Below are 25,443 nucleotides of genomic sequence, written 5' to 3'. Positions count from 1 at the left end.
GAATCAAATCAGTAGGCCTATATCAACATCTTTAATAATACCATATAAGTATCATTAGCTTTAAAAATCTTCCATCTGGTTTCTTTTATCATATTTTGGACCAGAAGGAGGCTCTCTCCACTACCTATTGTTCCTGCAGTGACGATTCAACATCTTCAATATTTTCATAATTTATCTCCAGATAATCGCTAAAAGGCAGTAGTAGCCTACTAGTATGCAAATTAGGGAACCAAATGAACGCTCTCTCACTGATGCGATTTGGTTCTCGACATTCACTTAAAAGATAAATTAAAAAAGAGCCGTTATTTAGCAAACAACCCATCACTAGGTTACACTGATAAGTCACTTTACCGGTCACTGGCAAGTCTTGGACATGGGCTTCGAATCCTACACATTTTTTTATTTTATATTTAATCTTTATCAGGGAGTCATACTGAGACCATGGTCTATTTTACAGACAAGCCTGAATTACAGAAATTACAGAAAATACACACATCAATATAAATACAAAATGCAAGCAGAAAGAAAAACACGGTAAAAACAAACAAACACATTCATCAATAATAAGGTCCTCAATCAGCTTTCTGAATTGCCTTAGAGGCACTAAAACATCAAATTTAAGAACATTTTGAAGATTGTTCCACAAATAAGGTGCAAGAAAACTAAAAGCTGATTTATCTAACTCAGTAGAGACCAAAGGAATTTCCAGAGTTATCCATCCCTGAGACCGGGTGTGGTAACTTGTATGTCTAAAGTTTAGTAAAGATGTTCGGTACAGTAGGACTTTTTGTAAAAGTACTTTATAAATTAAAAGATAGCAATGTATCAACCTACGTGACATCAAAGAGGGCCAACCAACTTTCTGGTAGAGAATACAGTGATGAGTACTAAAATTGTCACCGGTAATAAAGCGAAGTGCACGATAAACTGCCTCTAACGGCTTTAATGAAGTGGCAGATGTGTTCATATAGATGATGTCGCCATAGTCTACAGTAGAACCGATAGGAACGTCGACTGCATAATCTGCTCTCTACTATTTAGTGAGAGGCAGGATCTATTTCTATCGAAGAAGAAATTTTTATTCTCAGTTTCTTAACTAACTCATCAATATGCTTTTTAAAAGACAGCTTTTCATCTATCCAGATGCCCAGATATTTGTAAGCAGGGACACAACCAATATGGACACTATCCAAAGTACATATGCTTAAATCATCAGAGTTATTTTTATGCTCTCTAGAGAACAACACATACTTAGTTTTACCTGCATTCAATACTCATTTCAGGTCAATAACATTTTTCTGTAATACAATGCAGGCAGACTGTAGTTCAGATAGAGCCTGCTCAACAGTGGGGGCAATAGCATACCCAACAGTATCATCTGAATTCTTTACAGACAAGTAGATATTGTTAAGGTAAACAGTAAAAAGTACAGGACCCAGAATCGACCCCTGCGGGACACCTTTCGTAAATTCCAGGGAACCTGATTTAACACCATCAGTAAATACACATTGAGTTCTATCTGTCAAGTAATTTTTTAACCAGTTACATGCAGCCCAGTCTAGGCCAATTGAGGAAAGCCCTGAATTAGCAGTGAGTGATCAACAGTATCAAAAGCCGTTGACAGGTCAATGAAGAGGGCAGCACAATGTTGTCTTTTATCCATGCAGTTAACCACATAATTTATAACTAGGTATGAAGTAGAGATTGTGCTATGACCTGGTCTAAAACCCAACTGATTTCAAATAGATTTCAAAGATAAGAAAGATCTTAGCTGAGAATTCATTAAGGATTCTAATATTTTAGCTAGGCAAGAAAGTTTATAAATAGGACAATAATTATTTAGGTCACAAGGGTCACCACCTGTGTGAAGGGGGAGTACATGGGCCACCTTCCAAAAATACAAACAAGATCTTTGTTTTATTTGTCATGGTGCGATACCATGGACTTATAACTACGTTGTATGATTTATGAATAGCAAAGGGATATTGGAGATTGACTTTATTCAGTCAGTTCGACAGCTTTATAAACTAGTCAACACTTGTTGTTCGGTCGTCAATCAAAGCACAATAAATAGCCTATGCGCCCTGAATCCATGTCTGGATATATGAAAGTTGAAACACGCAAAAGAAAATAAATACACACAAAACAATAATTAAGTGGATTTAAACTCATCGTTACCACTTAAATTACATGGGACGTGTAAATTCGCTCACAGGAGATACAGAAGCATCATGCTCTCCCTCCTCCGTGATAACCACAGCACACAAAATGAACACAGGTATTGAGAGGTGGGATAGACAGTAGACTGACAAACCAGCAGTTTCCCTGTCATCACTCGCTTTGTGACTGACAGGTGCCTGTCCTATCAATAGATCACTAGAAGATGCATATCTTTCATTCTAGCGGGAGAAGGCTATACAGACTTTTCTAACTAAGAACTTGAAACTTTTCAATGAAAAGAAGCCTGAAGTGAAGTGGAAAAAGTAGGAAAGAAGGACTTGATGTATCTCAAACAAAACATAGGGATATCAGTAATCACTTTTTTCATAATGTTTTATACCCTTTTATAGTGAGCAACTAAAAAAGGGTTTCTTAGTCCTATTCATGGCTGAACTTTTGTTTGACAATCCACATCCATTTGCAGTAGTCTTCTCACTCCAGTAAGACTCTCATCCAGCCATACATTGTCTTACTAGCAAGACTGGGTCTCAATGTGAGGTTGGACAGACTGCCGGTTGGGGCACAATATCTTAGCAAAAGCCCTTCGGAAGCTGCTGTGGCAGAGAGGGTACAGGAAAGGGTTAATACCAGAGTTCAGCCACAAGAGCCAAAAAGTCATCTCGTACCAGTAGTGCTCCACACATCGCCCGCTACAGGCTGCTCGGATTATCATCAATAGAGTGTAGGGTGCCCAGCAGATCCCAAAAATGCACACTATAATGGCCAGCGACTTGGCAATCTTCTTGTCGTGGGAGAGGCGGGAGCTCTGTGAGCTCCTGCTGGGGGGCCCGGTGGGGGATTGGGATTGAAGGGGCCTGGAAGTGATCCTGCAAGTGGGGCCCTTCTTACTCTGTATGAAGGTGTGTCCGCTACTAGGCTCCCCACTGGTGGACGGCGACAGCTCCTCGTCCTTCTCTATCACAGCTGAAACAGCAGCTGGCTTGCTCGATGATGCCTTGCAAGTCAAAAACACAGTCAAGGCAGCACCCCCGTCCCTGAGACTGCCCCTGTCCCTGTGTGCCTTGGTGTCCTCCTTACGGATAGCCCTGCTCTTGTTCCTCCGCTGGATGTTCAGGTAGATGCTCAGGTTGAAGAAGGCCACAGAGATAAACGGGGTGAAGAACTCAATCGTAGACGCACTGAGTAGGAAGTACCAGGTGCAGTAGAACTCAGCGAAACACTCATCGGCAAGGACGATGCTTTTGCCCACGACCAGCTCCCAGAAGATGATGGCAGGGCCATAGAGAAGGAAGGCTAACACCCACACAGTCACCATCTTTACCACAGCATGGTGGGTCATGCTCTGCTGCGCTCTGTATTTCACCTGTGAGTAGAGTGGTGAAGTGAAAAAAAGACCATACAATACTTCACAATAAAATCATATATCACAATCATAAAATAATTATAATACATAAGTAATAATCTGCATAATCCATACATATCTCTCAATTTGTAGATGTTTATTGGATCCACACATTAAGCACCTGAGGCATTATTTGGACATATGGGAAAGGTATTATTTCCTTCGGTAATAGAGTTCAAGGGCCCTTTTCTCCACGGTGTGTCAGTGAAGCCAGAAGAGAATGAGAGTCAGGCTGTGTCATCAAACTGAACAACTTGACTTTGGGCTCTATTGAATCTGTAACGCTGAAGTGTTACAGATTCCGTGATAGAAATGTAAAGGAAATTTCCGATTGAGCTGACATATGCAGTGTTTACCGTGAATGCAATCTCCGCTAAAGCTGGAACATTGCCTTAAAATTTTAATCATGCTGTAAAGCTGAACATTCACAATGCGGATTGAATAGAGCCCTTTGTTTTCTGTCATGGGTGTGTCTAGATACTGATAAGTGAGCATTTCTCCTTTGCCAAGATAATCCATCCATCTGACAGGAGTGGCATCTCAAGAAGCTGATTAAACAGCATGATCATTACACAGGTGCACCTTGTGCTGGGGACAATAAAAGGCCACTCTTAAATATGCAGTTTTGTCACACAACACTATGCCACAGATGTCTCATTTTTGAGGGAGTGTGCAATTGGCATGCTGACTGCAGGAATGTCCACAAGAGCTGTTGTCAGAGAATTTAATGTTAATTTCTCTATCATAAGCCGCCTACAACATCGTTTTAGAGAATTTGGCAGTACGTCCAACTGGCCTCACAAACGCAGAGCATGGGTAACCACGCCAGTCAAGGACCTCCGGCTTCTTCACCTGCGGGATCAACTGAGACCAGCCACCCAGACAGCTGATGAAACTGAGGAGTATTTCTGTCTGTAATAACGACCTTTTGTGGGGAAAAACAAATTCTGATTGGCTGGGCCTGGCTCCCCAGTGGGTGGGCCTATGCTCTCCCTGCCCAGTCATGTGAAATCTATAGATTAGGGCCTAATGAATGCATTTAAAATTAACTGTAACTCAGTAAAATAGTTGAAATTGTTCATATTTTTGTTCAGTATGAATTCCAGAAGGAAATTAGCCTGTAGCAGTTACAAAGTGACAAAGGCCCCTCTTAGATCACAACATGGCGCCATTTGTTGTTGCGTAGACTGTCCAAAATGTTTTGGTAAGAGTCTTGGTCCCATGTAAGAAACATCAATCTTTTTAGTTCATAACTCTGTCGTGAACAATATCATTTTGCCAAAACTAGCATTTCAGATGAATGATTGTGAGAGACTGGGCTGTATTCATGATTAGATAGTGCCCCTTACAGGGCAACAAAACTATGGGCTCTATTCAATCTGTATCGCTGAAGTGTTACAGATAGCGCACTAGAAATGTAAAGGTAATTTCCTATTGAGACGACATCTGCAGCGTTTACCGTGAATGCAGACTCCGGAACATTGCCTTTAAATTTCAATCAGACTGATGATTTTTCATGATACGGATTGAATAGAGCCCTATATGTAGATAACGTTCAATGTTAGCTGCAAACTCACAGGCAAGAATGCAAGGTAGGTGAACCATTGTCCAGTTTAGTATTCAGACCAGAATATCCAGGGATACTTTATCTAGCATTCAAAAGCAGACAAAAGGTCAGAGAGTAGCACGCTGGTCCACAAGGACCAACCCACTCAGTCTGGATTTCCAACAGAGCTCATTCAGAGTCACTGCCACCCCAACACTGTGGATCCCATCAAGACATTAAAGTCCTACTGCCAGTGGTTGTCAACCCATTCTGCAGGATCTCTGTATTGGTAACAGGCCTAGTGAACCTCTTCAGTGAGGAAAGGATGGACACATGAACAGTAAAACATACAGTAGCTACATTTGAAAACGCATTTGTGTACACGTGCAAATGTATGTGCATGCTTGCATTCTTGGGTGTATATGGGTGCATGTGTGCATGTTGTCCATGCATGACTTCGTGTGGCACAGTGGCTCTCTATACTCACTGCTCTGGTGACGGAGAGGAATCGGTCGTAGCTGATGAGGACGATGTTGAAGACAGAGGCAGTACACAGCAGGTAGTCCATGAGGAGCCACAGCTTACAGAGAGTTCTGCCCAGCACCCAGCGGCCTGTCAGGATGTAGGGGATGTACACAGGGATGCAGAAGGCACCTGCAAGGATACACACTGTGTACAGACTGATCCCCAAACAATGATTGCATAGCTCCATAATCAATGCCAGAATTCATTTTCACAGCTGAGTAACTTCCAACAAGCCTGCTGGGAAGTGGCAGAATTGTGTGTATAAATAATGTGTTTCAATTTGCATTCAGGAACCATCATGAATTATTTTAAGAGCTGTATAAATCAGTTTAAAATCCTTTGCTATGATGAACTTTCAGAGATAATTTCCAAAAAACATATATTTCCACAAGTATTATCCATTATGATGGCACTTTACAGTGCCTTATATACTGTAGCTACGCAAATGAACAAACCATTGGCATTATCCCACAACAGAGCCCTACTAGATAGATAGACAGATAGATAGATAGGCAGACAGACAGGCAGACTACTCACCAACAAGAAAATCTGAAAGAGCAAGGTTGAGGAAGAAGTAGTTGCTTTGATTTCTTAGGCTCTTGTCAACAATGAAAGCCAGGATAACAAGTGCGTTACCAGCCACAACCACGACTACCAGAGTTATCATAAGCACGGCCAGGATCACCATCATATAGCCCGGGAGAGCCGCTCCAGCTTCGTGGACTGTGGCCGAGTCGCTGCCGGGAGTGAAGTTGGAGCTTGTATTAGATTCCGGGATATAAACTCCCATAGTTAATCCTAAAATAAACCCATTACACTTGATTTAGTTTTGAAACTCTGAATCAATGTGATTTCCATAGATATCTTCCAACCTTGTTAAGAGAGGCAGAAACACGAATACGAAAGATGTATTTGAAATAAAAGCTTCGTTCTGAATAACAATTTCCCCAGCTGTAAAACTACATTCGTCCGTGTCTGCTCTCGTGGAGGAGGATGCAGTGGTTTCTCCGTTATCAAACAGGCAGGATATTGGCGCATAGGTTCGGGTTCATGTGCTACGCTACTTTTTAGTGAAGTCAGATTGCAATGGGTGGTATGGGACAACAATATCCACCACCAGCCCGCACCGGGATTTCTTTAACATTTGTTTGTAGCCCATTTAGTATTATAGTTGGAATAAAACCATTGAATATAAAACTGATCATTGCATATGATTTGGCATGATATTATCCAACAGACACATTGACACAATGTGTAATGTAAAATAAGGTGGCTTCATTTAGCTTTGTTTTTGTGTGTGTTTTTATCCTAAAATAAAACACACAAATATATGACCAATACACAAAGGCTAAGGGTTGTTCTTAAGCACGACGCATTGCAGAGTGCCTGGACACAGCCCGTAGCAAGGGTATATTGGCCATATACCACAAACCCCACAAAGTTGCCTTATTGCTATTATAAACTGATTACCAACGTAATTAGAACAGTAAAAATAAATGTTTTGTCATACCCATGGTATACGGTCTGATATACCACGGCTGTCAGCCAATCAGCATTCAGGGCTCGAACCACCCAGTTTATAATCATTATTTTAACCCAGTTCCATCACATTCTCCCCCATACAGACCCTAATCATTTTGGGTTTATATACTTCTATGATCTCTATGGTCTCTCTATGGTCTCCCCCAACACTTCCTTCCCAAAGCCCCCTATGTTTGATCCCAGAAATGAAAGGTCTGGACTCATTTGAGCCTCATCGGTCCACTTCACAGAGAAGAAAAATTACTTATGCATTACCATTCCTTTATTATTTTAATCCAGGTAAAACATCCTATCAGTAGGAAATACACTCAAACCTTCTAGCTATATATCGTAAAACTGACAGTTTTACGACATACACTATACAGTGGGGCAAAAAAGTATTTAGTCAGCCACCAATTGTGCAAGTTCTCCCACTTAAAAAGATGAGAGAGGCCTGTAATTTTCATCATAGGTACACTTCAACTATGACAGACAAAATGAGAAAAGAAATCCAGAAAATCACATTGTAGGATTTTTAATTAATTTATTTGCAAATTATGGTGGAAAATAAGTATTTGGTCAATAACAAAAGTTTATCTCAATACTTTGTTATATACCCTTTGTTGGCAATGACAGAGGTCAAACGTTTTCTGTAAGTCTCCACAAGGTTTTCACACACTGTTGCTGGTATTTTGGCCCATTCCTCCATGCAGATCTCCTCTAGAGCTGTGATGTTTTGGGGCTGTTGCTGGGCAACACGGACTTTCAACTCCCTCCAAAGATTTTCTATGGGGTTGAGATCTGGAGACTGCAGAAAAACAGCCCCAAAGCATGATGTTTCCACCCCCATGCTTCACAGTAGGTATGGTGTTCTTTGGATGCAACTCAGCATTCTTTGTCCTCCAAACACGACAAGTTGAGGTTTTACCATACAGCTGATGTGTTGTGCACTGAAGTTCACAAGCAAAGGGAAAATGTGAGAGGAGGAGAGCACGTTGTCACGTTCCTGACCTTATTTTCCTTTGTTTAGTCTTGTTTAGTTGGTCAGGACGTGAGCTGGGTGGGCATTCTATGTTATGTGTTTCTATGTTGGGTTCATTCAACTAGCCTGATATGGTTCTCAATCAGGGGCAGGTGTTTTACGTTTCCTCTGATTGAGAACCATATTAAGGTAGGCTGTTCTCACTGTTTGTTTGTGGGTGATTGTTGCTGTGTCTCTGTTTGTTCGCCACACGGTACTGTTTCGTTTCGTTCCTGTTCGTGCGTTCATGTTTTATGTTCTCATGTTCAGGTCTGTTCACGTCGTTTTGTTGTTTTGTAGTTTATCAAGTGTTTTTCGTCTTCGTTGATATTAATAAAAGTATGTATTCAAACCACGCTGCATTTTGGTCCGATCCTTGCTCCTCCTCAGACGAGGAGGAGGACGAACGTTACACACGTAGATAGTTGCGAGAAGGAATTATATATACAACATGATATATACAATGAGCAAAGTGATCATGTTGTTTTTATGTCGCTGCTATGAAAGTGAACTGTGTTTGCGTGAGATCAGGGGTGTATTCATTCTGGCGATTCTGTTGAAAAATGTTTCTTAAACAGAACCAAACGGAATAAAACAGGGATAAAAATACCTGAATTTGTCCAATAGAAACTCACATTTGCAACTGTTTGACAAATGATTACACCATAGATCAGCTAGATGCAGGCAAGAATGTGCAAAGCAGTATTGAATGTGTCACTGTCTGTCACCTTCATCACAAAGGTGATGAAAATTCTGTCAAACTTTCATTCATAGGCTAAGTTGTAGCAACCTCCTGATGGGTACAGAGAACATTCTAGCATCATGTAATAGCCTAAACCTATCGATGTAACATTGAGCTGGGTGAATGGAATATGAATGACAGTCATCCAATATGTTATAATAGAAATAAGGCCATGCTCATAAAAAAATGTATCATCCTCCCTCATCTTAAACGGCACCGACCGCCACTGAAATGCATCATTGCGTGCTACATTTTGACAAAATGTAATACACTATAAGTGAATTTGTCAAAATACTTATGACACCTTCAAATAGGGGGACTAGATACATCATGTGCTTTCATTTCTAAACGATAAAACATATGTATGAAAATACCCTGTCACCTCATATAAAACGTTAAATCTCAAATCCAAAATGCTGGCGTGTAGAGCCAAATCAAAAGTTTTAGCTTCACTGTCCAAAAAACTACATAGGGGAGTGTAAGCAGGGGTAAAGTGACTAGGCATCAGGATATATAATACTAAAAGTCAAGAAAAGTAGCGCCTGTGTATATGGTGGGTATGTGTATGTGTGTGTACATGTGTATTTATGTGTGTGTGAGTGTGTGGATATATCCAGCCAGTGCAGGTAGAGTCACTGCAGACCACGTGTAACCATGCCAGCCTAGGACGTCCACATCCGGCTTCTTCACCAGCACTGCAGACCACGTGTAACCATGCCAACCTAGGACGTCCACATCCGGCTTCTTCACCAGCACTGCAGACCACGTGTAACCATGCCAGCCTAGGACGTCCACATCCGGCTTCTTCACCAGCACTGCAGACCACGTGTAACCATGCCAACCTAGGACGTCCACATCCGGCTTCTTCACCAGCACTGCAGACCACGTGTAACCATGCCAGCCTAGGACGTCCACATCCGGCTTCTTCACCAGCACTGCAGACCACGTGTAACCATGCCAGCCTAGGACGTCCACATCCGGCTTCTTCACCAGCACTGCAGACCACGTGTAACCATGCCAGCCTAGGACGTCCACATCCGGCTTCTTCACCAGCACTGCAGACCACGTGTAACCATGGCAGCCTAGGACGTCCACATCCGGCTTCTTCACCAGCACTGCAGACCACGTGTAACCATGCCAGCCTAGGACGTCCACATCCGGCTTCTTCACCAGCACAGCAGACCACGTGTAACCATGGCAGCCTAGGACGTCCACAACCGGCTTCTTCACCAGCACTGCAGACCACGTGTAACCATGGCAGCCTAGGACGTCCACATCCGGCTTCTTCACCAGCACTGCAGACCACGTGTAACCATGCCAGCCTAGGACGTCCACATCCGGCTTCTTCACCAGCACTGCAGACCACGTGTAACCATGCCAGCCTAGGACGTCCACATCCGGCTTCTTCACCAGCACTGCAGACCACGTGTAACCATGCCAGCCTAGGACGTCCACATCCGGCTTCTTCACCAGCACTGCAGACCACGTGTAACCATGCCAGCCTAGGACGTCCACATCCGGCTTCTTCACCAGCAGAATCGTCTGAGACCAGTCTCCTGGACAGCTGATGAAACTGTGGGTTTGCACAACCAAAGAATTTCTCCACAAACTGTCTGAAACCGTCTCAGGGAAGTTCATCTGCGTGCTCGTTGTCCTCACCAGGGTCTTAAACTGACTGCAGTTTGGTGTTGTAACCGACGTCAGTGGGCAAATGCTCATCTTCGATGGCCACTTGCATGCTGGAGAAGTGTGCTCTTCACGGATGAAACCCGGTTTCAACTGTACCGGGCAGATGGCAAACAGCGTGTATAACGTTGTGTGGGTGACCGGTTTGCTCATGTCAACATTGTATTTGTGTTTATTAAGGATCCCCATTAGCTGTTGTCAAGGCAGCAGCTATTCTTCCTGGGGTCCAGCAACATTAAGGCAGTTATACACAATTAAAAATATTACATGACATTACATTTCATAATACTTTACCCAATACATTTAGTGTTTTCCCTCGGACCACTACTCCACTCTCACATATTTACAATACAACATCCATGTGTACGTGTTTGTAGAGTACGTGTCTTATCATGTGTGTCTGTGCCAGTGTTTGTGTTTCTTCACAGTCCCCACTGTTCTATAAGGTGTATTTTTATCTGTTTTTTAAATCAAATTTTACTGCTTGCATTAGTTACTTGATGTGGTCATGTCTCTATGTAGTACTGTGCACCTCCCATAGTCTGTTCTGGATTTGGGGACTGTGAAGATACTTCTGGTGGCATGTCTTGTGGGGTATGAATGGGTGTCCGAGCTGTGTCAGTAGTTCAAACAGATAGCTCAGTGCATTCAACATATCAATACCTCTCACAAATAAAATCTCTCCTCCACTTTGAGCCAGGAGAGATTGACATGCATATTATTAATGTTAGCTCTCTGTGTACATCCAAATGCTACCCGTGCTGCCCTTTTCTGAGCCAATTGCAATTTTCCTAAGTCCCTCTTAGTGCACCTGACCACACAACTGAACAGTAGTCCAGGCGCGACAAAACTAGGGCCTGTAGGACCTGCCTTGTTGAGAGTGCTGTTAAGAATGCAGAGCATCACTTTATTATGGACAGACTTTGCCCCATCCTAGAAACTGTAGTATCAATGTTTGTATCAATGTATCAATGTTTTGACCATGACCGTTTACAATCCAGGGTTACTCAAAGCAGTTTAGTCTCCTCAACTTGCTATATTTCCACATTATTCATTGCACGATTTAGTTGAAGTTTAGGGTTTAGTGAATGATTTTTCCCAAATACAATGCTTTGAGTTTTTAAAATATTTAGGACTAACATATCCTTGCCACCCATTCTGAAACTAATGCAGCTCTTTGTTCAGTGTTGGCATGTCGTTAGTATAGATTGAAAAATGTAAGGGACCTAGACAGCTGCCCTGGGGATTTTGTTGGAGAGGCTTCCATTAAAGAATACCCTCTGTGTTCTGTTAGACAGGTAACTCTTTATCCACAATATAGCAGGGGGTGTAAAGCCATAACACATACATTTTTCCAGCAACAGACTATGATCGATAATGTCAAAAGCCAAACAGCCCCACAATCTTTTTATCATTAATTTATCTCAGCCAATCATCAGTCATTTGTGTAAGTGCTGTGCTTGTTGAATGTCCTTCCCTATAAGCATGCTGAAAGTCTGTTGTCAATTTGTTTACTGTGAAATAGTACTGTATCTGGTCAAACACCATTTTTTCCTAAAGTTTACTAAGGGTTGGTAACAGGCTGATTGGTTGGCTATTTGAGCCAGTAAAGGGGGCTTTAATATTGTTAGGTAGGGGGAATAACTTTTGCTTCCCTTCAGGCTTGAGGGCACACATTTTCTAGTAGGCTTAAATTGAAGTTATGGCAAATAGGAGTGGCAATATCATTCGCTATTATCCTCAGTAATTTTCCATCCAAGTTGTCAGACCCCAGTGGCTTGTCATTGTTGATAAAGCAAAATAATTTTTACCTCTTCCACACTTACTTTACAGAATTCAAAATTACAACGCTTGTCTTTCATAATTTGGTCAGATATACTTGGATGCATAGTGTCAGCGTTTGTTGCTGGCATGTCATGCATAAGTTTGCTAATCTGTTCAATGAAAAAAATCATTAAAGTAGTTGGCAATATCAGTGGGTTTTGTGATGAATGAGCCATCTGATTCAATGAATGATGGAGCTGAGTTTGCCTTTTTGCCCAAAACTTCATTTAAGATGCTCCATAGCTTTTTACTATCATTCTTTATTTCATTTATCTTTGTTTCATAGTGTAGTTTCTTCTTCTTTTTATTCAGTTTAGTCACATGATTTCTTAATTTGCAGTACGTTTGCCAATCGATTGTACAGCCAGAATTACTTGTCATTTCTTTTGCCGCATCCCTCTCAACCATACCATTTTTCAATTCCTCATCAACCCACTGGGATTTAACAGTTTTTACAGTAATTTTCTTAATGGGTGCATGCTTATTAGTAACTGAGATAAGCAGATTCATAAATGTATCAAGTGCAACGTCTGGTTGCTCGTCATTACACACAATGGACCAACAAATATTCTTTACATCAACAACATAGGAATCACTACAAAACTTATTGTATGACCTCTTATACACTATATAGGCCCAGCTTTGGGAACTTCAGTTTTCCTAGATATGGCTACTATATTGTGATCACTACATCCAATGGATTTGGATACTACTTTAAAGCAAATTTCTGCAGCATTAGTAAAGATGTGATCAATACATGTTGATGATTTCATTCCTGTGCTGTTTGTAACTACCCTGGTAGTCTGATTGATAACATGAACCAGGTTGCAGGCACTAGTTACAGTTTGAAACTCTCTCTTGAGTGGGCAGCCTGATGAAAGCCAGTCAATATTTAAATCACCCAAAAAATATACCTCTCTACTGATATCACATACATTCCTTGGGTCAATGATAAGTCATTGTTTCAATGCAGCCTTATATTGCTGTGAAAGGATCCAGGAACTCAAATGATTTCGGTGGATCCCATTCTCCTTGAAATACGAGCTTTGTTTCCAGAAGGTATCAAAATGGTCAATAAAAGTTGTGAATGGTATGGGCAGGCATAAGATACGGACAACGAACACAATTGCATTTTATCGATGACAATTTGAATGCACAGAGATGACGAAATCCTGAGGACCATTGTCATGCCATTCATCCGCCACAATCACCTCATGTTTCAGCATGATAAAGCACGGCCCCATGTTGCAAGGATCTGTACACAATTCCCGGAAGCTGAAAATGTCCCAGTTCTTCCATGGCCTGTATAGTCACCAGACATGTCACCCATTGAGAATGTTTGGGATGCTCTGGATCGACGTGTACGACAGCGTGTTCCAGTTCCCACCAATATCAAGCAACTTTGCACATCCATTGAAGAGGAGTGGGATAACATTCCACAGGCCACAATCAACAGCCTGATCAACTCTATTTGAAGGAGATGTGTCGGGCTGCATGAGGTAAATGGTGGTCACACTAGATACTGACTGGTTTTCCAGATCCACGCCCCTACTAGATATATGTGACCAACAAATGCATATCTGTATTCTCAGTCATGTGAAATCCATAGGTTAGGGCGTAATTAATGTATTTCAATTGACTGATTTCCTTATGTGAACTGTAACTCAGTCAAATCTTTGAAATTGTTGCATGATGCATTTATATTTTTGTTCAGTATATACAGTATATTCCAAAACTGTTTTGACAGCAAGAATTAGCAAGAAAGAGCAGCAATAATTCAGTAGCACTGCATAAAGTATATGTGTAATCTGTCATGTAAATGATAAATAAATGGAGGTGTGGAATGATAATTCACAACTCATATTTAAAGACTCACTTAGGACTATATTGAAAAATAAACTGACTCTGTATGAAAAGAGAGTGTTGGAAAGCCTGCCCAACATCTCTAACAGAGAAACCATTCCAACAGAGGATTTCAAAGCATGTTTTTATGCCTCCTGAACTGCCACACATTTTCAGGTTTAAAATCTGACTGAAAACAGCAAATCTCTACTCATTAACCTGGACTGACACATTGAGATACAAAAGAAGATTGATTCCCTGATACAGTTGGCATGGTAATGGACATTAAGGCTACTAAAGCAGAACTGTCTATGTTTCAGCATAATGTACAGGGCATTTGGAAATGTGATTTTATTGTCTGTGAAACCCAGATGAAGTGTCTATTGAACACTATGTTGCTGATTCAACAGGAATCCCCAATTCCATGGTATCTAATTGGTAGTTACAGGCTTGTCCCATCGCTGCAACTCCCGTACGGACTCGGGAGAGGCGAAGGTCGAGAGGCGTGCGTCCTTAGAAACACGACCCAGCCAAGCCGCACTGTTCTTGACACAATGCCCGCTTAACCCGGAAGCCAGCCACACCAATGTGTCAGAGGAAACACTGTACACCTGGCGACTGTGTAAGTGTGCATGCGCCCGGCCCGCCACAGGAGTTGCTAGAGCGCGATGGGACAAGGTAATCTCGGCCTGCCAAACCCTCTCCTAACCTGGACGACGCTGGGCCAATTGTGCGCTGCCTCATGGGTCTCCCAGTCACGGCCAGCTGTGACACAGCCTGGGATCAAACCCGGGTCTGTAGGGACGCCTCAAGCACTGCTATGTAGTGCCTTAGACCGCTGCGCCACTCGGGAGGCCCCCGCAAATTGATTTTAACAAACAATTGGTTCCCCAAAAAATGCAGCCCTCCATTGAATTTCAAAATCCCGATGTGGCCATCGAGCCAAAAAGTTTGCCCACCCCTGATTTAGAGGATATCACTTTTACTTTGTCTCCTTGCTTTTTGACTTTTTGTTCTTCTCCCCAGCTTTGGATGTCTCATCCTGCAAAACAATAAAGGAAAATAACACTGAATAAATGAGGGAAAAGAGAAGAGTTCGAAGAGCACCACTTCATTACGAAGATGGAAAACATATAGTATTCATCGACAACCAGTGAGTTGTTCACCCTGTTGTCAGTGTATCAGATTTCTATGCTTTCAGTGTACAGTCGTGGCCAAAAGTTTTGAGAATGACACAAATATACATTTTCACAAAGTCTGCTGCCTCAGTGTCTTTAGATATTTTTGTCAGATGTTACTATGGATTACTGAAGTATAATTACAAGCATTTCATAAGTGTCAAAGGGTTTATTGACAATTACATGAAGTTGATGCAAAGAGTCAATATCTGCAGTGTTGACCCTTCTTTTTCAAGACCTCTGCAATCCGCCCTGGCATGCTGTCAATTAACTTCTGGGCCACATCCTGACTGACATCCTGACTTCCAGCCCATTCTTGCATAATCAATGCTTGGAGTTTGACAGAATTTGTGGGGTTTTGTTTGTCTACCTGCCTCTTGAGGATTGACCACAAGTTCTCAATGGGATTAAGGTCTGGGGAGTTTCCTGGCCATGGACCCAAAATAGATGTTTTGTTCCCCGAGCCACTTAGTTATCACTTTTGCCTTATGGCTAGGAGCTCCATCCTGCTGGAAACGGCATTGTTCGTCACCAAACTGTTCCTGCATGGTTTGGAGAAGTTGCTCTCGGAGGATGTGTTGGTACCATTCTTTATTTATGGCTGTGTTCTTAGGCAAAATTGTGAGTGAGCCCACTCCCTTGGCTGAGAAGCAACCCCACACATGAATGGTCTCAGGATGCTTTACTGTTGGCATGACACAGGACTGATGGTAGCGCTCACCTTGTCTTCTCCGGACAAGCTTTTTTCCGGATGCCCCATACAATCGGAAAGGTGATTCATCAGAGAAAATGACTGCCCCAGTCCTCAACAGTCCAATCCCTGTACCTTTTGCAGAATATCAGTCTGTCCCTGATGTTTTTCCTGGAGAGAAGTGGCCTCTTTGTTGCCCTTCTTGACACCAGGCCATCCTCCAAAAGTCTTCGCCTCACTGTGCGTGCAGATGCACTCACACCTGCCTGCTGCCATTCCTGAGCAAGCTCTGTACTGGTGGTGCCCCGATCCCGCAGCTGAATCAACTTTAGGAGATGGTCCTGTCGCTTGCTGGACTTTCTTGGGCGCCCTGAAGCCTTCTTCACAACAATTGAACCGCTCTCCTTGAAGTTCTTGATGATCCAATAAATGGTTGATTTAGGTGCAATCTTACTGGCAGCAATATCCTTGCCTGTGAAGCCCTTTTTGTGCAAAGCAATGATGACGGCACGTGTTTCCTTGCAGGTAACCATGTTTGACAGAGGAAGAACAATGATTCCAAGCACCACCCTCCTTTTGAAGCTTCCAGTCTGTTATTCGAACTCAATCAGCATGACAGAGTGATCTCCAGCCTTGTCCACGTCAACACTCACACCTGTGTTAATGAGAGAATCACTGACATGATGTCAGCTGGTCCTTTTGTGGCAGGGCTGAAATGCAGTGGAAATTCAGTTAATTTGCATGGCAAAGAGGGACTTTGCAATTAATTGCAATTCATCTGATCACTCTTCATAACATTCTGGAGTATATGCAAATTGCCATCATACAAACTGAGGCAGCAGACTTTGTGAAAATTAATATGTGTGTCATTCTCACAACTTTTGGCCACGACTGTAGTTGCATAGCAAATGGCTATCCACGTTTCACATTACTACGCATATTTCTCTGATCTGAATCTGGAAATGAGAAATCATTCATTATTCCACAAGAAGACCAAATTGGGGAAAAGGGGAAAGGGGATACCTAGTCATTTGCACAACTGAACGCATTCAACCGGAATGCATTCAACCGAAAATGTGTCTTCCGCATTTAACCCAACCCCTCTGAATCAGAGAGGTGCGGGGGGCTGCCTTAATCAACGTCCACATCATCGGCGCCTGTGGAGCAGTTGTTGTTGGGGGTTAACTGCCTTGCTCAAGGGCAGAACGACCACTGGTCCACTGATCAGTGATCAGTGCATTGGTTTACTCACTACCGAAACAAAAGTGCACCCATATTCTAGCTAAAACTATGTCTATTTTGTTCTCTCCTCAGAGTTAGCTATATCAGCTGTTAGTTTATTTGCACCCCTTGTATGGAACAGTCTACAGAGTTCTCTACAACTGGATGTACTGATGCCTCTTGGGCAGTTCAACATGTATATTGGGGACCTCTTATGAGGAATGTGATTTCTTTGTTTCTTTTTCTTGAACGTGTTTGTGATTTTGTATTCTATTGTACTTTTGTGTGCATGCATGGCTCCCCTGAGAAAGAGACATTGATCTCAATGGGATTCCCTGTTAAAATAAAGGTACAATAAAAATTGTCTGAAGCCTCATGTCATGTTCCCTTCTAAGCTCACTTTGTACAGCTAAACTGGTGATCATTTCAATGTACTGATTGTTAATCAGCCAACCACTTCACAGCGTGGTAAAATTATATAGTTCAAGCCTGAAAATTGCAATAAGCATACTTGGTAATTTATCTAAATAAATTGAAGCCCAACCTAGCCTTCTATGAAAAAGGGTAACAATATGGTCACATTAGGCAACCTATTTGCAAGCTATACTGCCCCCAATGCATGACCATGGTTGTGAAAGGCATGTCCTCCTCACTTTTTTAGCAGTATGATGTTATTTCAGGAACACGTTTCTGGGTCTGAACAGATTCAAAACACTGGTTCATTTCCTTTCAAGAATTTTTAGTCAGCTCTGTCAGAACAGGTACTTAAACTTGCCTGGAAACCCGCCTAGAAGACCAGCATCCTGGAGTCGCCTCTTCACTGTTGACGTTGAGACGTGTTTTGCGGGTACTATTTCATGAAGCTGCCAGTTGAGGACGTGTGAGGTGTCTGTTTCTCTAACTAGACACTCTAATGTACTTGTCCTCTTGCTCAGTTGTGCACCGTGGCATCCCACTCCTCTTTCTATTCTGGTTAGACCCAGTTTGTGCTGTTCTGTGAAGGGAGTAGTACACATCGTTGTATGAGATCTTGAGTTTCTTGGCAATTTCTCACATGGAATAGCCTTCATTTCTCAGAACAAGAATTAACTGACGTGTTTCAGAAGAAAGTTATTTGTTTCTGGACATTTTGAGCCTGTAATCAAACTCACAAATGCTGATGCTCCAGATACTCAACTAGTCTAAAGAAGGCCAGTTTTATTGCTTCTTTAATCAGAAGAACAGTTTTCAGCTGTGCTAACATAATTGCAAAAGGGTTTCCTAATGATCAATTAGCCTTTTAAAATGATAAACTTGGATTAGCTAACACAACGTGCCATTGGAACACAGGAGTGATGGTTGCTGATAAGGGGCCCTCTACGCCTATGTAGATATTCCATTAAAAATCAGCCGTTTCCAGCTACAATAGTCATTTACAACATTAACAATGTCTACACTTTCTGATCAATTTGATGTTATTTTAATGGACAAACAATTTCCTTTTCTTTCAAAAACAAAGAAATTATTAAGTGACACCACACTTTTGAACGGTAATGTACATTTGTCCAGCAACAGACTATGATCGATAATGTCAAAAGTAGCACTGAAGTCTAACAAAACAGCCCCCACAATATTTTATCAGCAATTTCTCTCAGCCAATCATCAGTCATTTGTGTAAGTGCTGTGCTTGTTGAATGTCCTTCCTTTGTTTACTGTGAAATAGCATTGTATCTGGTCAAACACCCCGGTGGCTTGTCACTGTTGATAGACCAAAATATTTTTTTCACCTCTTCCACAAAGTTTACTAAGGGTTGGTAACAGGCTGATTGGTTGGCTATTTGAGCCAGTAAAGGGGGCTTTACTATTGTTAGGTAGGGGGAATAACTTTTGCTTCCCTTCAGGCTTGAGGGCACACATTTTCTAGTAGGCTTAAATTGAAGTTATGGCAAATAGGAGTGGCAATATCATTCGCTATTATCCTCAGTAATTTTCCATCAAAGTTGTCAGACACCGGTGGCTTGTCATTGTTGATAGACCAAAATAATTTTAACCTCTTCCACACTTACTTTACGGAATTCAAAATTACAATGCTTGTCTTTCATAATTTGGTCAAATATACTTGGATGCATAGTGTCAGCTTTTGTTGCTGGCATGTCATGCCTAAGTTTGCTAATCTTGCAAATTAAAAAAAACGTTAAAGGCAATATCAGTGGGTTTTGTGATAAATGAGTCATCTGATTCAATGAATGATGGAGCGGATTTTGCCTTTTGCCCAAAATGTAATTTAAGGTGCTACAAAGCTTTTTACTATCATTCTTTATGTCATTGATCTTTGTTTCATAGTGTAGTTTCTTCTTTTTATTCAGTTTAGTCACATGATTTCTTCATTTGCAGTATGTTTGCCAATCGGTTGTACTTGGCATTTCCTACCTAAGTTTGCCCACTTTGCCAAAGATGTAATAATTAAAATAATTTGCAACATCAAATGGTTTTGTGATCAATAAGCCATCTCAATACATGAAAGATGGAGTTGAATGCTGCACATCATTTCATTTAAAGTTTTTATCCATCATTCTTTATATCATTGATTTTGGCTTCATAATACAGTTTCTTCTTTTTGTTGAGTTCAGTCACATCATTTCTCACTTTGCAGTAAGTCAGCCAGTCAGATTTATTAGCTACTCCTTTTGCCCCATCTCTTTCAACCATACAGTTTTTCAATTCCTCATCAATCCATGGAGCCTTAACAGTTCTGACAGTCACTTTCTTAACAGGTGCATGTTTATCAATAATTGGAAGAAGCAATTTCATAAATGCATCAAGTGCAGAGTCTGGATGTTCCAGACTCTGGATGTTCCAGACATAAGAGTCACATCAAAATCTTTTGTAGGTTCTCTTATACATTATTTTAGGCCCAGCTATTTGGAACTTTGGCTTTCCTGGATATAGCCACTATATTGTGATCACTTCATCCAATGGATACGGATACAGCTTTAGAACAAAGTTCTACAGTATTAGTGATCAATACATGTGGATAATCTTGTTTCTGTAGTGTATGTAAACACCCTGGTAGGTTGATTAATAACCTGAACCAGGTTACAGGCACTGGTTACAGTTAGAAGCTTCCTCTTGAGCAGACAGCTTGATGAAAACCAGTCAATATTCAGGTCCCCAAGAAAGTAGACCCCTTTGTTTACATCACATACACTATCAAGCATTTCACACATTATTTAGATACTGACTTTTTGCACCTCACCTAAAGAAACTGCTTTAGATGTGCCAGGTTAACCTGCAACCACAACACTTCAATAACACTTGACATAAGCTCTTCTCTAAGCATTACAGGAATATGGCTCTGGATATACAGCAACACCTCCTCCATACGCATTCCTGTCTCTTCTATAGATGTTATATCCTTGCATTCCTACTGCTGTATCATCAAATTAATTATCTAAGTGAGTCTTAGAAAGGTCTAATACACAGTTTCAGTCAAAAATGTGGACACACCAACTCATTCAAGGGTTTTCTACATTGTAGAATAATAGTGAAGACATCAAAACTATGAAATAACACATATGGAATCATGTAGCAAGCAAAAAAAGTGTTAAACTAATCAAAATATATTTTATATTTGAGATTCTTCAAAGTAGCCACCCTTACTTACTTACTTACTTACTTACTTACTTACTTTATTGTCCCCATGGGGAAATTTTGTTGCAGTGTCATGTACACATTTAAAGTGGCGTTAAATACAAAACAAGATTGACAATACAACTTTCAATAACAGTCACGCACCAATAAATAAAATAAAATTTAAAATTTAAAATTTAAAAAAGAAGAAAAGACTAGCCTGCTGACCTTACGGGGTCAATGGGAACATTTGCCCGAGCTATTTAAGAGGGATATCACACCTGGCACAAATGATTGTCTCGTTCTATTTTTCCTGCTGAGGGGTGCCCTATACCTGCGCCCAGAGGGGAGTAATTCAAAGTCCAGGTACAGGGGGTGACTTGGGTCTAAAATGATTTTGTGAGCCTTACGGAGGGCCCTGACCTTAAAAATCTCATCCAGGCCTGTCTGTTTGACTCCAAGTACCTTGCTTGCGGTGGTAATAATCCTTCTCAGCATGTTTCTCTGACTGACAGTGGCATTGCCAAACCAACAAACAATACAAAAAGTTAAAATACTCTCAATAAAGGATTTGTAAAACAGAGTCAATATAGTACAGTCTATATTAAAAGAACCCAACTTTTTTAGAAAGTACAGTCTCTGTTGGCTCTTTTTGTAGATCTGGTCTGTACATTTACTCCACTGAAGCTTACTGTCCAAAAAGACACCCAGATATTTATATTCCTCTACAATTTCTATGTTCTGACCTCTGATAGATGTTGCAGAGGTAGGTGTTGTACGCTTCCTGAAGTCTATGCACATCTCTTTGGTCTTGTTGGTATTGAGGACCAAGTGTGATTCCTCACACCACTCTACAAAGTCATCTAGGACCGGGCCATGATGTTCCTCGTCATCATGCAACAGGCTGATCAAGGCAGTGTCATCAGCGAACTTAAGGAGGTGTGTGTCAGTATGGGAACTAGTACAACTATTAGTGTACAAGATGTACAGAAGTGGGGACAAAACACATCCCTGAGGAGAGCCTGTATTGGTATTGCGTATATCCGACACATGGGGACCTATTTTGACTCGCTGTGAGCGTTGGCTCAGGAAGTCCAACAGCCACAAAACCAGCCCCCCATCTAAGGAAAAGTCCCGAATGAGTCTCTGTGCCAGAATGTAGGGCTGGATTGTGTTGAAGGCAGAAGAAAAGTCAACAAACAGAACCCTGACATGGGATTTGGTACCTTCTAGATGTCTATAGACCATGTTAAGGAGGGTAAGAATGGCATCATCAACTCCTCTGCTGGTCTGATAGGCAAACTGAAGTGGGTCGAGGAGCTTCTGGGTGACACTGAGAATATGACTTTTCACAATTTTCTCAAGGCATTTCATAACTAAGGATGTCAAAGCGACAGGGCGATAGTCATTCAGCACAGAGGGATTCGATACTTTAGGAATTGGTATAATTATTGATTTTTTCCACAATACTGGAACGTGTTGCTGGTTGAGTGAGGATTGGAAAATGTCTGTAAAAACACCAGCCAGTTGTTCAGCACAGTGCTTTAACACATGCCCACTTATTTTGTCTGGGCCTGGGCTTTTGTATGTGTTACATCCCCTGAACAACTTTAGAACATCAGACTGTTGAACAACAACTCTCTCAAACATTTGTAATGATGCTTCCATTTGTTTTACCTCCGACACGAAGTTGTCTGATTCAAATCTTGAGAAGAAAACATTCAGTTCATTAGCCATGTTCTGGCCCTCATATCCCCCAAGGTCAACACTGGTTTTTCCCCTGCCTATATGGGAGCGCTAGCCATGGATTTAATCCCTTGCCAGGCCACCCTTGCGTTTCCTGAGGAGAGGGTCCTCTCCACCCTTTGCTTGTATGCCTCCTTGTCCACCAATATCTGTCTTTTTATCTCACGTTGTACATCTCTTAAAGCCTGTCTATCACCCCCAGCATAAACTGCCTTCTTCCTATCAAGTAGTGATTTTAGATGTTTTGATACCCAAGGCTTGTTGTTAGGGAAGATTTTACAGGTCTTAGTAGGCACAACTGACTCAACACACAACACCCTTTGCCTTGATGACAGCTTTGCACACTCTAGGCATTCTCTCAACCAGCTTCACCTGGAATGCTTTTCCAACACTCTTGAAGAAGTTCCCACATATGCTGAGCACTTGTTGGCTGCTTTTCCTTCACTCTGCGGTCCAACTCATCCCAAACCATGTCAATTGGGTTGAGGTCGGGTGATTGTGGAGGCCAGGTCATCTGGCCTCCACAATCATCGAGCTGACCCTGGGAGAACTGCAAACTGTTCTTCAATTAATCTTGAAGGTTGTACAGTTGTCTCAAATAAAACTGTGAAGGACCTTGGCATTACTCTGGACCCTGATCTCTCTTTTGACAAACATATCAAGAATTTTTCAAGGGCAGCTTTTCTCCATCTTCCTAACATTGCAAAAAATCTGAAACTTTTAGTTAAATAATTATGCAGAAAAGCGAATCCATGCTTTTGTCACTTCTAGATTAGACTACTACAATGCTTTACTCTCTGGCTACTCAGATAAAGCACTAAATATACTTCAGTTACTGATAAATACAGCTGCTAGAATCTTGACTACAACCCCAAAATGTTATCATATTACCCCAGTGCTAGCCTCTCTACACTGGCTTCCTGTTAAGGCTAGAGCTGATTCCAAGGTTTTACTGCGAACCTACAAAGCATTACATGGACTTTCTCCAATATGGTCCTGCCGTACATACCTTCACATACGCTATGGTCACAAGACGCAGGCCTCCTTATTGTCCCTAGAATTTCTAAGCAAACAGCTGGAGACAGGGCTTTCTCCCATAGAGCTTTTAATGGAATGGTCTGCCTATCCATATGAGAGTCTTTACTGAAAACTCATCTCTGCTGATGTAAAAAGGGCTTTATAAATACATTTGATTGGCTGTGGGCTACACTAGTTTATTTTGCAGAAAAAAATTTGCTTACAATTCTGTGGCATTATTTTATATAATTTTATAGTATGAAGAATTCATTTGAACATAGCTGAATAAAATAGAATGGATATTTTCTCCAAATGATTTCCAAGGGACTGCACACATGCGGCTCAATTGAGCGGATAACAAAGAAACAGGGCCTCCTACAGTATATGCTTAATTTTGAGTTATTTATGCAACTTCAGTTGTGATACAAACGTTGGTGTAACGGGTTTCGTCCTCTTAGTCTGAGGAGGAGTAGCAAGGATCGGACCAATATGCAGCGTGGTAAGTGTCCATAATGATATACTTAATAAATCAAACAGAACACTGAATGAAATAACAAAATTACAAACAAACAACCCGAAACAGTCCCGTATGGTGAAAACACTAACACAGGATAACCCCACCCACAAAACACAAAGGAAAACAGGCTACCTAAATATGGCTCCCAATCAGAGACAACGACTGACACCTGCCTCTGATTGAGAACCATACTAGGGCAAACACATAGAAAATACCTAATAGAACAAAACATAGAAAAACAACATAGAATGCCCACCCCAACTCACGCTCTGACCAAACTAAAATAAAGACATAAAAAAGGAACTAAGGTCAGAACGTGACAGTACCCCCCCCCCCCCAAAGGTGCGGACTCCGGCCGCAAAACCTGAACCTATAGGGGAGGGTCTGGGTGGGCATTTACCGCGGTGGCGGCTCTGGAGCGGGACGAGGACCCCACTCCACCATAGTCTCGGCCCCCTTCTGTGATACCTTAGGAGCGGCGGCCCTCGTCACCGACCCTGGATTCGAGACCCTAGTAAAGGGCACCACTGGACTGAGGGGCGCCTCTGGACTGACGGGAGACTCTGGCAGATCCGGACTGGAGGGAGACTCTGGCAGATCCGGACTGGAGGGAGACTCTGGCAGATCCGGGCTGGAGGGAGACTCTAGCAGATCCGGACTGGAGGGAGACTCTGGCAGATCCGGACTGGAGGGAGATTCTGGCGGATCCGGGCTGGAGGGAGACTCTGGCGGGTCCGGACTGGAGGGGGACTCTGGCAGATCTGGACTGGAGGGAGATTCTGGCGGATCCGGACTGGCGGGAGATTCTGGCGGATCCGGACTGGCGGGAGATTCTGGCGGATCCGGACTGGCGGGCGGCTCAGGCGTCTCCTGACTGACTGGCGGCTCAGGCGCCTCTGGACTGAAGGGCGGCTCAGGCGCCTCTGGACTGAAGGGCGGCTCAGGCGCCTCTGGACTGAAGGGCGGCTCAGGCGCCTCTGGACTGAAGGGCGGCTCAGGCGCCTCTGGACTGAAGGGCGGCTCAGGCGCCTCTGGACTGAAGGGCGGCTCAGGCGCCTCTGGACTGAAGGGCGGCTCAGGCGCCTCTGGACTGAAGGGCGGCTCAGGCGCCTCTGGACTGAAGGGCGGCTCAGGCGCCTCTGGACTGAAGGGCGGCTCAGGCGCCTCTGGACTG

General features: G+C 42.3%; 1 protein-coding gene across 1 annotated transcript; it reads right to left on the bottom strand.

Moving 5' to 3' along the window:
• Positions 1-382: 382 nt before the first annotated feature.
• Positions 383-6,657, bottom strand: LOC139578487 (histamine H3 receptor-like). Its single transcript, XM_071406149.1, has 3 exons — positions 6,192-6,657; positions 5,617-5,783; positions 383-3,544 (listed from the first exon to the last, which is right to left on the bottom strand). The coding sequence occupies exons 1-3, from the start codon at positions 6,442-6,444 to the stop codon at positions 2,693-2,695; spliced, it is 1,272 nt and encodes a 423-aa protein (XP_071262250.1). The 5' UTR covers positions 6,445-6,657; the 3' UTR covers positions 383-2,692.
• Between the last annotated feature and the right edge of the window lie 18,786 nt (positions 6,658-25,443).

Source organism: Salvelinus alpinus, chromosome 6, assembly GCF_045679555.1.
Source record: "Salvelinus alpinus chromosome 6, SLU_Salpinus.1, whole genome shotgun sequence".
Classification (NCBI taxonomy): Eukaryota; Metazoa; Chordata; class Actinopteri; order Salmoniformes; family Salmonidae; genus Salvelinus; species Salvelinus alpinus.
The sequence above is the reverse complement of the archived record's forward strand: the minus strand, read 5'-3'. Positions and strand labels throughout refer to the sequence as shown.

Excerpts from the sequence above, each read along its gene's own strand:
- LOC139578487 (XM_071406149.1), bottom strand. The coding sequence starts at position 6,444 with ATGGGAGTTTATATCCCGGAATCTAATACAAGCTCCAACTTCACTCCC. Across the intron at positions 5,784-6,191 it reads TCTTTCAGATTTTCTTGTTG|GTGCCTTCTGCATCCCTGTG; the intron begins GTGAGTAGTCTG and ends GTATCCTTGCAG. Across the intron at positions 3,545-5,616 it reads TCCTCTCCGTCACCAGAGCA|GTGAAATACAGAGCGCAGCA; the intron begins GTGAGTATAGAG and ends CTCTACTCACAG.